We start from the raw sequence: 12,565 nt of genomic DNA on the forward strand, positions 1-12,565 counted from the left end.
GGTGTGGCTTCACCAGTCAGGGGCCGTGGGGAGGGTGGGCTGCAAAGGCCCGAGTAGGTTGAGAGGGGCACAGAAAGATGGCGCTCCTTGGGTGGATAATGGTGCTCCCAGTAGCTATAAGGTTGTTAAAGGACAACCCCAGGGTTAGGGATACCTCTCAGTGAGTTATTGGTGAAGGAAGTCCCTAAGGCCCCTCAAATGATACAAGATATTGCCACTGGTCTTGGCTGCTAACAGAAACTAAGTGGTAAAACGCTCTTGCTGAATACACAACACACTTCAGTTGCAGGACATAGAGAAATCAAGCTGGAACTGAGCTGGAAACTGACTCCCTTGCTGGCTAGCTTCTATAGTGCTGGAAAGTGCTAAGCAGGCTGCTGGGGAGGAAAAGTCACCAACAGTCTTACCCAGCTGTGGGTCCTATGTGCTCTACAACTGCCCAGCCAGATAAGATGTGCCTAGTGGTGCACTAGTGGCATTATTCTGAAAGGGGTAACCAACTGCTTTATAATTGAATTTGAGGCTAACATCTCAGGAGGGAATTCATACCTGACCCTGGAAACCTACTGTAAATCTTGTGGCTGGCGAGGTCATACAGAGGTCTAGGAGAGAAGCTACTACTGTTGTTTGGTTAAATAATAATAATACATATCAAAAAATTTAAAGATGGTGTCCCTTATGAACCACCCTCACTTGGGGTTGCATACATGTCAGATAGGTAGATGCAGGTTGTTGCCACAGAATTTAAACCAGAGCTGGTGGTGATCTGTGAACCTAATGGGCACTGTATCAGTTTGTGTGGCTCTTACAACAAGAGACCAGAGCCGGGCGTGGTGGCACAAATCTTTAATCTCAGCACTCGGGAGACAGAGGTAGGAGGATCACTGTGAGTTTGTGGCTACTCTGAGATTACATAGTGAGTTTCAGGTCAGCCTGGACTAGAGTGAAACCCTACCTCATAAAAGAAAACAGAGAGAGACAGAGAGAGAGACCAATGCCAGGTAGTTTAAAACACAGGTATTCCTTTCTCAGTCTGGAGGCCAAAGGGCAAAACAAGGTGTTTTAGGACCATGTTCCCTCTGAGATTCTGGCTGGGGGCCTCCCTGATCTAGACATACCTTCTTTTGTAGTGGTATCTCCCCAATCCACCTCAGTTGTCATACAGACTCTTCCCTCATGTGTCTCTTGCCTTTCTGGGGGTTCTAGACATTAGGTTTAGGGTCAACTCTAATCTGGTATAGTTTAATTTTAGCTTTCTTAATCACACATTCAAAGACTCTATTCCCAAGTAAATGCACATTCTGAATGATGTGAATTTTGGGGTGCCCAGTCAGTACACATGGGTTTACAGTCCTCCAAACTCAGGCTAGGTCTTCAGCCTGGACCATCTGCAATTCTAGTTTCTTGGGACCTGGCCTATCCTCCTGGTCAGGGAAGCCTTGTTGGGAAAAGGGACAGCTTGCTGAGGGATCTCTTTCCTGATGAGCCTTGGTCCTGCTGGGCACATCATCCAGCCAGCTCCTGGTGCACCCCAGCTCTGCCAAGCCAGCAGAACAGAAATAGCCTTTCTCATAGCTCAGCCCAGGGCTGCTGCTGGTGACTACTTCTGTATCTACCACTGCAGTCTGAACCCCAAGAAGGCCTCTCATGCTATGCACATTGGGACGGCTCCATCTCCTCCTGATGGGGCGGGGGGGGGGGGGCTTGTTAGGCAGCAACCTGACCATGGACAAAATCCTTCCACCTGGAGCTGAAACTCCATGGAGATGATAAATCTTCTCTCCTCATTGTGTCTGGCTTTCAGAATTGCTGCCTGCCATTTATAACATGAAAAATGTCGGCATGCTGGCTGGAAGTGGCAGGCACGTGGTAAGACGGTTAGCTCTCCTACCTCAGCCCCGAACACAAAGCCTTTTCTTTCTCCAGCTGGAAACGGTACAACCCATGAATGCAAAGAGCTCTTTCAACATTCGATTTTAAATTATTTGAATTAAATCTGGACTCCTTCCGGAGCCTGAGTGCTCTTGGTTATTTATCACTGGCTACGTGTAGAAGTCTGTTCAGGATCCCCGGGGACCGCCCGAACTTCGAAGCCGCATCTGAAATGCTATAAACTATTTAAAACCAAAAGCTTTGGCTGTGTCCGGTCAGAGCAAACACATTAACACACACTCGGTGAAGCTCTTTGGGGAAGGCCCACTGGCCTGTCTGCACATTCCTTCACTCGGTGGTGCTCTCCTCTGGGTAATCACTGTGATATGTTTGAAAATAGACCTCTTCCCCACTGAGGCAGGGTGATGCTTTCCCCTTATTTAGCAAACATTGATTTTTTTTTTCCCCTCTCTCCTGGTATCTTGCCTTACTGGGAAATTAACAAGTCGGCTTCTGTTCCAGATCCCCAGTTCTCCCACCCATGACCCTGTGGCAGTTCCAGTTGGGCACCAGCAGGGGGCGGAAAATGCTCTTTTTAGAGAGTAATGGCACAGATCCCATTGGGACAGGTCTGGTGTCAGGGGATCTGTGTTTCTGGCTGTCCTGAGCTGGGGTGGGAGTGGTGGGGGGATAGAGAGGAGGAATCTCAAAGATTGAGCGTGGGCCAAGGACTCAGGGATACCTTGAGTTGGGGAGGACTTCCACAGACAGATCTGGGGCCAGGGAGGCAGGGTTTGGCTCCCTTGGTGCTGAGGAGTGGAAAACCCTCCTTTGGGAGGGGGGGTCAGAAAAAAATTTAGTCTACAGTAAAAGTTTAAAACTCTTTTTAAAAAAGCATTTATTTGTTTATTCATTTAAGAGAGTAAAAGAGATGGGGTAGGGGTGGTGAGAGAGAATGGGCTCACCAGGGCTTCCAGCCACTGCAAACAAGCGCCCCCTTGTGCATCTGGCTTACGTGGGTCCTGGAGAATCGAACTGGGGTCCTTTGGCTTTGCAGGCAGATGCCTTAACTGCTAAGCCATCCCTCCAGCCCTACAGTAAAAGTTTAAATAGGGAGGCCATGGAAGAGCCTTGCAGAAAGTCTTAGGGATCCTGAGGTAGATGAGCTCGGCCAGCCAGTGAGCCTCAGTCTGCAGACTGTGTTCACAGGTCCAAATCCTCTGCAAAGCTGTAGGCACTTGCCTCTGGGGTGGCGAAACCAGCGAGCTGGGAGCTGCATGGACCTTTCACACAGGACCCGAGGATGGGGGACTCCTGCTGACAAGAGAGGCAGTGGGGAATTCTGCTCCAATCCTGGCATTTTTCAATGCCCTTGGGAGGTACAATGGGTCCACTCCCCTTGTGTAGCCCTGTAGTTTGGGCCAAGATCTTGAGGCTGGGAGCCCCATTGGTATGTCCAGTAATACTTAAGAAAGTGTTGGAGCTGAGTTGTGCACCTCAGATTCACATTTCTAGGTTCTAGCTCCCAGAGTCAGTATGTGTGACTTTATTTGTAAATGGCATTTCTGTGGATGACTGGGTTAAAGTGAGCTCACCATTGGGAGTGATGCCAAATGTCCTTTAAAGAAAAGGAGAATTCAGGGGCTGGGGTAATTGCGCAGTGGTTAAAGGTGCTTGCTTGCAAAGCTTGCCAGCTAGGTTCAATTCCCCAGCCACCTATGTAAAGCTAGACGGGGCTCATATGCAGTGACAAGACACACACACAACACACACATGTGTGTGTGCACGTGTTCATGCACAAAGAAATAGATACTTTAATCAAATAAATAAGAATTCAGCCACAGGTCTGCACACAGGAAGTCTACCTGGCAAAAATTGGGGCAATGAGGGTGAACTACGAGGTGTGGGGGACAGGTCCCTGGAAGACCTTCCCAGAGCTTTTGGGGGATGTGCCCTCCTCACACCTTGATCTCAGACTTAAGGCCTCCAGACTGAGTTAGAATCACAGGGCTGTTTGGGTGCCTCCTTCTGGGGCTTTGTTGTGGACACTGAGCTCAGTCCTCCTTCCCAGGTGTCAACAAACTTCCAAGTGAAGAGACCCCTACATCCACCTTCCTCAGGGAGGAGCAAGAACCTGTGGAAAGGTCATGGAGCTGGGTCATTTCTGCCCACATTGTGTGGCCCCCTTCAACCAGCAGTTCCTTGGCTCGGAATCAGCCTACAAGGAGCACAGGGATCATGAGGAGATGGACCAGCCAAGGATACGGGCTGTAGCTTGGTTTGGAGTTCCAGCGAGGTGAGGCAGCGTGCTGGCTCTGTCTCCTGGAGGCCAGTGCAGCCCCCACACAGTCCTTCCCCCATCTCTTTAGCTCTGTCTCTCTTGGGCCAATGTGTCTGCAGCAGCTCTTAGTGTCTGATCTAGTGCTTCTCCCTGAATCCAGGGTCTCTCACTTCCAGTAGCATGGAGCCTCCAGTGAAATTGGCCTGAGAACGGCACTCCAGGTTCCTGGCTCTAGTGAGGCCAGTTCTGTTAAGTGCATGTCAGTTCTCTGCACATTTCTGCATGAGGTCCTTGACCCCAAGGATGGAATCTGGAGGTGGGCTTCTGGGAGGTGGTTAGAGCTAGATGAGGTCAGAAGGGTGAGATTCCATGATAGCAGTGGTGTCCTTAGGGATCAGGGAAAGACCAGAGTGGAAACACTGTCCTTACTCAGGCCCCACTGTGCTAACCCTGACCTTGGACTTCAGTCTTCATACAGTAAGTATGAAGTGCCTGCAGATTAAGGCAAGTTCTATCTATGGTGCTTGAATGGCTGCGTGGCTCACTGAAACACCTCAGAGTGGGGTCAGCAGCCTAGACTCTGCACGTGAAGGAATTATTTCCCAGGAACTAAGGAATTCGTGAGGAAATGGGAGGGAGAGGGAGTCAGGGGCTGGGTTTCAGGAGGCTGATGGATATTCCCCCAGGCTGTAACAAGTGCTCATGGGCCCAAACCACACTTGCTTCTGGCTGAATGTTTTCAGGTCCTGTTGTTGCCTATCTGTGTGAGGGAGCCTTAGACCTTCTGATTGTCCCCAAGAAAATGCTGGTGGTAATGTTGAGGATAGGGCTGCTGGTTGGCAGCTGGTTGTGGAGAATGAGCTGCCTTGCCCTTGCTCCAGGGAAGTGAGGCCAAGAGGGTAGACACTACAGGTACCAACCTTTCACACAGGACCATATAACTCAGGCTCAGAAACAAGTTCTGTGAGAGTAAGGGAAAATGGCAAGGAAGGGGCAGCTGGTGTCAGATGGCTTCTTCCCTAGATGGGCCTGTGTCCCTTTGCCTATTCAAGAGCTCCTCCACAGAGTTCCCTGTGAACTGTGGATGGCTCCACTAAGGGCTTCCTTGGCTTCTCAGTGAAGGTGAATCCTGAGCCAAGTCCTCCCTCTCTAGTCTACAGGGTCAGCGGGGGGGGGGGGGGGGGAATTGGTTGGATGCAGGAGGTGAGGTCTGCCTATGTAGGCTAACTAAGCGAGCCAAGCCTCAGAGAGGGTCCCCTGGTTATCTTCTTTGATTCCATTTGCTGGCAAGGGAAATCAGAACAGGGTGGCTTCTTGATGTTAAGAATGGAGACTCGGGCCGGAGAGATGGCTTAGCGGTTAAGTGCTTGCCTGTGAAGCCTAAGGATCCCTGTTCAAGGCTCGATTCTCCAGGACCCACGTTAGCCAGATGCACAAGGGGGCACACGTGTCTGGAGTTCGTTTGCAGTGGCTGGAGGCCCTGGCGTGCCCATTCTCTCTCTCTCTCTCTCTCTCTCTCTCTATCTATCTATCTATCTGCCTCTTTCTCTCTCTGACCCTCTCAAATAAATAAATAAAAATGAACAACAAAAAAATTTTAAAAAAAAAGAATGGAGACTCCACACGCCAGCCAGACTCTGACTTTGGGCTAAAGCTGGAAGGTTTTCAAAGAAGGAGGTGACCAGAGGCAAGAAGAGATGCTGGCTTTAGCTTAAGAAGGAGGAAGGAAGAATGCGTGTGTGGAAAGATGGATAGATATTTGAGTTAACTCAATGGATAGATTAATGGAGAGATGAATGGAAGGAAGTAATGAAGAAAGAAAGAAAGAAGGAAGACAAGAAAAGGAAGGAAGAAGGGAGGGAAGGTGTGTGAGCAGGTATGATAGATGTGTGGGGAGATGGATAATTGATGAATGGATAGATGGGTGGATGGATGAGTTAGAGGATGAGTGGATGGGTGGGGAGCTGGATGGATGGAAGAGTGGTTAGATGGTTAAGTGGGTAGATGGGCATATGTGCCAGTGGGTAGATGGGCAGGTGAGTAGAGGAATGATGTCGATGGCATCGGAGAGACATGGAAAGGCTCAACTGCCAGGGACCATGCTTAGGGTCTGGGCCCCTCTGGGGCTTCCTGGGACAGAAGGTGGATGGATGGTCATTCTTAGAACTAGTTATGGTTGCAGGCTCTCCACTAACCTCCTCATGCGGCACTCGCCCCCTCTCTTGCAAGAACAGTGTGCTCCTTGCCATCTACAGGGGCACCTTGCTTCTTTAGACTGCTGATAGGCAGGCTAGGCCCTGCCCCTCTACCTCCCGTGAGAGGATCTGGCCACCAGATGTCAACCGGCACTAATGAGCCAGTCTGTTGGTCACTAATTGGTTGAGTATCTGCGTGCATATGACAGATGAGACAAGGGATGATGGTACAGACAGACCAACAGACCCATCCTAGGGCTTGGGAGGTGGGAGGACACTCTCAAGCCAAGTTGGTGGGAAGTCGGGGTGTCCAATACGTACAGGCTACTCACTCCCAAGTCTGGGCACCTGCCACCTTCCCAAGATACCCAAGATCTGTCCACTTTCTACCATGACCTCAGCCTCCTTCAAGGGGTCGGAGGGTTATGGGAGCGGGAGAGAGCTGCTGTTGGGCGTAAGTAAGCATTGGAGCAGAAATGAGAGCGCGCCTTGATGACAGAGCGGAAACGGTGGCCCTCCAGAATGCTCACGGTGTGCCCTGCCTGCCGAGGGGGATGGAGTTATAGCCAGTTTGCCCATAAACTTGTTCAAGCGATTTATGAGGCTTGGCTGGCTCAGCATAGGGGCGGCGGACTCAGGCAGTTTCTAATTGGAACCCAAAGAGGAGAGTTGCCTACGTTAATAGCAAACATACCCGGGCTGTGGCTGCTTCTGAAATGGCACTGCTGAGCTGCTACCAAGGGCTTCTGTCTTGCAGACTCTGCATCTGTGCAGAGATAGGTACACCTGAAGGTCTCAGCTGCACTGAGCTGCACAAGGTCACTCCAGGACATGCAGACCTGGGACTCAGGTCAAGGTGTTTCTGGGGTAGAAGGCCACATTTCATTTCAAGGATTCCAAGGAGGGCCGAGGAGATTCCTGACACCTGAGAGCCGGGTGTTGGATTTTTTGCTCCGGGGAGGTTCTGACCAGCCCAACATCACAGATACAGATCCATGACTCATTAACCCACCAGGCTCATCAGGCTTTGTCCATGGCCACCCCCAGGGGACAGACTCCATGGCCCCTCAACGGCAAGGACTTCAGAATCCTTCTTACTTACTTCTCTGTTCTTGGCCCAGTTACATTCTAGACCCAGCACTAGGTTCTGAGCTGGGCCTTGCCTGGTAGGCAGTGGGCTCCGACAGCAAACCTGGAACTAGTCAGAGAGGAGCCTTGCCCCTGACATCCACACGTCCCATTGGTGCCTCACGAAGGCCCACCCCTGACTAAGACCTACTTTCCCAAGCAGACCAAGTGGCGGCCGGGGCTTGCAACACCCTGACAGCCACACCTGTGTTGGGATGGGGGTGAGGTGGGACTGTCCCCAGGGCAGAAGGCAGCTCCTCTTCTAGGAAAGAGGAACAAGCAGATACACCCAAGGAGAAGGAACCAACACTGCTCAGGCAGACGTTCCAGGGGGGTCCACCCAGGCAGCCTCAACTCTAAGCTGCTCATTTCAGATTTGTCTTCTTGACAACGGGTGGTGGGGGGGCTTATGAAGCTGGGGTGGACAGAAAAGGATGGAGAATATTGACCAACAGAATAGACTCGGGGGCTGATGAAGAATCCGTGGCTGGGGATAAAGCGAGTTGGGCTGTCTGTCTGTTCCTGTTTAGGATCCCCTGGCTCCCAACACGCTGTTATCTGTTGTGTGCCATTAGAGAAACAGGATGCCAAGGAAGCTTCAGCACCCCGTGACACCCATGTGAAAGGAAGCAGCTCCAGCTTTCTCTCCTCTGTCTCTCCCAGGAATGCCAAAAGCCCCAGCCAGCCCAAGGCCACCAGCTCATACCCTTGTATGGAGACTCAAGAGCCCCCTGCGCCCAGCACTGCTTCATTGCCTCCTGCCCTGGGCTGGATTCTGGCTACCTCCAGGAAGCTTTAGCACACACCCCTCCTGACTGAGCTGAGTGCTGGGCACCAATGAGAAAGTCGGGACAGAGACCAAGAGTTCAACATACAGCTTTTGTGATACGAGCAGGATGGAACCCCCAAGACACGGCACTCTGCCACTCATCCCCACGGCAATAAGCTAGGGCTAAATTCCCCCAAAATGTTGAATGTCAGGTCCTAGCTGTCCCTTAGCAAAAGTGAAGGATGCAGGCATGTTGTACATCTGGATTGATGACTGAGGCCACTCAGCTGTTACGGCCACAGGGTGTCCTTTTCAAGGTCAAGACTACCTTATTGGGTATAAGACAGAAAGAGCTCAGCACAGGTATGTGGGCTGCTGCTAAACAGGCCTATTGCCTTCCTGGAACTATATGCAACCATCATGGGCTGGGTGCTCAGCCCAACAGGGCATTCTGGCTGAAGTGCCTCAACCCTCACCAGGGCCCTGGTCTGAGGACTTCAGGGGCCTCTGTGGGAGCCTCTTGCTCTAGTTCCTGGGTGTTCCACAGGAAGGAGTCTGGCCTGGGCAGTGCAGGTCATGTATGCACCAGGGTCTCTGCCCACACCTGCCTCTGGTGTCCTGGATCACTATGGGTGACCACAAAGGTCTGCATGTGCCAGTCCCATCTCATGGTCTTGGTGAGTATGGAGGCTGAGGATGACCAGCCACTGGGCATCTATGGGCAAAGAGGGATCTGGTCTAGGCCACACAGTTTGCAGAGAATATCTTTGTCCATGTTACCCTCAGCCTGTGTTTGATAGGTTCCCTCTGGGGTCCTTTAAGGCAAAGCCTCCAATAATCACCAAGCTTTTATTGACCCCTTGGGCTTAGAGGTTCCCCACACAGCCATGTATCAATGTCACACATTTTCAGCACACATCTACAACACCAATGCTGCATGATACATGGCCATGCCACATCTACACTACACACTGAACAGGAGTCCATACTACAGATCTACACTGTGACTCATCAGCCACTTCTATGCCATGTATCTACAGCACATGTCTACGCCATGTATCTCAACACATGTCTACACCATATATCTACAGCACATGTCTACAGCATGTATCTCAACACATGTCTATACTGTGTATCTATAACACATGTCTATACCATGTGTCTACTGCACATCTACACCATGTATCTCAACACATGTCCACACTGTATCTATAACACATGTCTACACCATGTGTCTACTGCACATGTCTACACCATGTATCTGAGCCTTAGCTTTGTGTCATTCATCTTAATAATGCCTGCTGCTGGGTCAGCAGGACATACAGGGAACCATAGACTCTGAGAGAAATGTGGCTCCAAGAAGCGGTCTTCTGGCAGAACTTTCTAGATGGTATGAGAAGCTGCCCTGAGTGTGACTCTGCATATAATAGGAACGGGAACAACTAGACGGACCCACATCTCCAAGGCTACCTCTATCCTCAAGGAAAAGGAATTCTGTTCCCAGCCTCCAGCCTTTCCACTTTCTTCCAAAGCTGAGCATCAAGCAGGGTTCCAGTAGCCGGTGCCGCCCAGCCTGGCTTCGGAGACAACCTTCCTGTTCTTGCTGTCTGGCTTCAGCCTTTCATGTTCAGTCATTCCTGAACATCGTTCAGTGTGCTTGGTCTGAGCCTACACCCTCAGTGGGGCTACCTCTTCATGAGCTATTGGGGTCCTTAACCCAGTGAGCCAATGAAGTTTGTTCTCCAGCACTTCAGAATCTGCAGAGTAATGAAGGGTCCTTGACCTAAAGCCAGAGCAGAGACATGTGTACCTGGATGGATTCAGCAGTCAGGGAGGCTTTGCGTAGTGACTGATCTACAGGACAAGGCACTACAGCCAGTGAGACAGAGGGAGGGGACCACTCCATGGGCTTCCTGGAGAAATCCACATTCAGAAAGAATTTTCTGAGTGACAGACAAGCTGGGGCCCTTACCCCTCTAGTCTAGGACTGGATCATCCTCTTCATAGAAGGAAAAACACTTTGTCATCACACATGGGACCCCGGGGGCCAAGAAGCAGTTGTCCCCCGGCTGTTGCATTCTTAGGTGACACCTCTGTGGTGAAGGGCTTAGCCTTACCAAGACCACCCAAGACATACCTACTTTCTCTGCTTAGTGTCTCACCCCAAGGAGAGCACAGGAGTCCAGAGCCCTACCCCAGGACTCTGCAACCCGCTCAGACAATTATTACCTCATCGGGATTATTACCTATGGGGCAGTTACCCTTGAGAAGGCCTTGTAGACCAGGGCAAGCTGAGAGGAGAGCAGGCCACAGAGGAGCATGGGGGGCTCCTGGGCACTGGGGACAGCTTGCTAGGTTTGCCTAGGAGACCCCTCAGGAGCCCTGGAATCCTGTGAACTTACTGAGAAAACCTATTGTGACACGAAGTGGCTCAGTAGGTCTTATTGGTCTTTATTTGTGTGCCACTCAGAAGGGACGTGGCAGACATGTTTAACGCACAGTTATTAGATGCTACGGCTGTGATTTTCGACAATGGGTCTGGGCTCTGCAAAGCGGGGCTATCTGGGGAGATCGGGCCCCGCCATGTCATCACCTCGGTCGTAGGGCACCCGAAGTTCAAGCTGCCTTCACTAGAAGCCAATCAGAAGAGGGACTTTGTGGGGGAAGAAGCTCTGTACAAGCGAGAGGCCTTGCACCTGAGTAACCCCATCCAGCGGGGCCAGATTACAAACTGGGACGACGTAGAGAAGCTCTGGAAATACCTGTTTGAGTGGGAGCTGTGCGTGAAGCCCAGTGATAGGCCAGTGCTTATGACAGAGCCCTCCTTGAACCCAAGGGAAAGCCGCGAGAAGATGGCTGAAGTGATGTTTGAGAATTTCAACGTGCCTGCCTTCTACCTGTCAGACCAGGCTGTGCTGGCACTCTATGCCTCTGCCTGCGTCACAGGCCTGGTTGTGGACAGCGGGGATGGAGTCACTTGCACTGTCCCAGTCTTTGAGGGCTACTCCCTGCCTCACGCGGTGCACAAGCTTCATGTGGCTGGCAGGGATATCACAGAGCTCCTTACCCGGCTCCTCTTGGCCAGAGAGCATGCCTTTCCATGCCCACTTGAGAAGGCCCTGGTGGATGACATCAAGGAGAAGCTGTGCTATGTGGCCTTGGACCCAGAGAAGGAGCTCTGCCAGCGGGCAGAGGACACCCTGAGAGAGTACAAGCTGCCTGATGGGAATGTCATCTACATTGGTGACCAGCTGTACCAGGCACCTGAAGTCCTGTTCTCACCTGAGCAATTGGGTGTCCACAGCCCAGGGCTGGCAAAGATGGCATCTAGCAGCATCACCAAGTGTGACACCGATATTCAGAAGATACTCTTTGGAGACATAGTGCTGTCAGGGGGCACCACTCTGTTCCAGGGAATGGATGACAGGCTCCTGAGGGAGTTGGAACAATTGGCTCCCAAGGGGACCCCCATCAAGATCACTGCGCCCCCGGACCGCTGGTTCTCCACATGGATTGGAGCCTCCATTGTCACCTCTCTGAGCAGCTTCAAGCAAATGTGGGTCACTGCCACCGACTTCCATGAGTTCGGGACATCTGTGGTCCAGAGAAGGTGTTTCTGAAAGGCCCTGAGCACCAGATGCTGTGGCATGCCCTGCAAAGACGCCCATGGAAAGGGGGGAGGGTTGGCTTATGGCACCTTTATCTCGGTGTTTAATTAAAGATAAAGCAGAGCATTGGGTCACGTGGAACCCGTTCATTCTCTGAGTCAGGAGAATCTGCTCAGTGGTTCTGCCTACATCCTCGCCACTGCCCTTCCTCCTGAGAGAACCCCTCCTGCCCCGCTGCAGGCTCCAGTCAGTAGGCTCTGGGAATCTGCATCTTAAACAAAGATCTCAGGTTGGGTGAGAGACTGCCTAAAGTCAGGGCCTTGTAGAATCACTGCTTTGCCATGGTGGACGGGGGAGGCTCAAAGTCACCCAGGGGTCCTTGCCTGGCAGGACAAGGCTGTCCTGAGGCCAGGCAACAGTGACAGAACGGAGCCACTGTCCACTGCAGGTTTTGATGGCCAGAAGGCTGGGAGCAGAAATCACCTTCATGGGTGATTGTGATTTTTGTTTGTTTTTACTTGTAAGGATGTTTATAGCATCATTGTTTGGGGGCAAAATACTGGAAACAAAATTAATGGCCATCAATAAAGTAACGCTTGAGTAACTGATGCATGAAGGGAATTTCCACATGCACTTGGTGGAATTCTTCCCAAATATTATTTGGCAGAGAAATGGAAAATACAGAGAAGTTCTTATAAAATGATTCTTCCAT

At 51.3% G+C, this 12,565-nt stretch overlaps 1 protein-coding gene across 1 annotated transcript; it reads left to right on the forward strand.

Moving 5' to 3' along the window:
* The first annotated feature begins 10,731 nt into the window (after positions 1-10,731).
* Positions 10,732-11,865, forward strand: Actrt2 (actin related protein T2). The gene has a single exon (XM_004657715.2). The coding sequence runs from the start codon at positions 10,732-10,734 to the stop codon at positions 11,863-11,865; it is 1,134 nt and encodes a 377-aa protein (XP_004657772.1).
* Positions 11,866-12,565: the final 700 nt, after the last annotated feature.

The sequence above is a fragment of the Jaculus jaculus genome, chromosome 5 (genome assembly GCF_020740685.1).
Source record: "Jaculus jaculus isolate mJacJac1 chromosome 5, mJacJac1.mat.Y.cur, whole genome shotgun sequence".
In the NCBI taxonomy this organism is placed as follows: Eukaryota; Metazoa; Chordata; class Mammalia; order Rodentia; family Dipodidae; genus Jaculus; species Jaculus jaculus.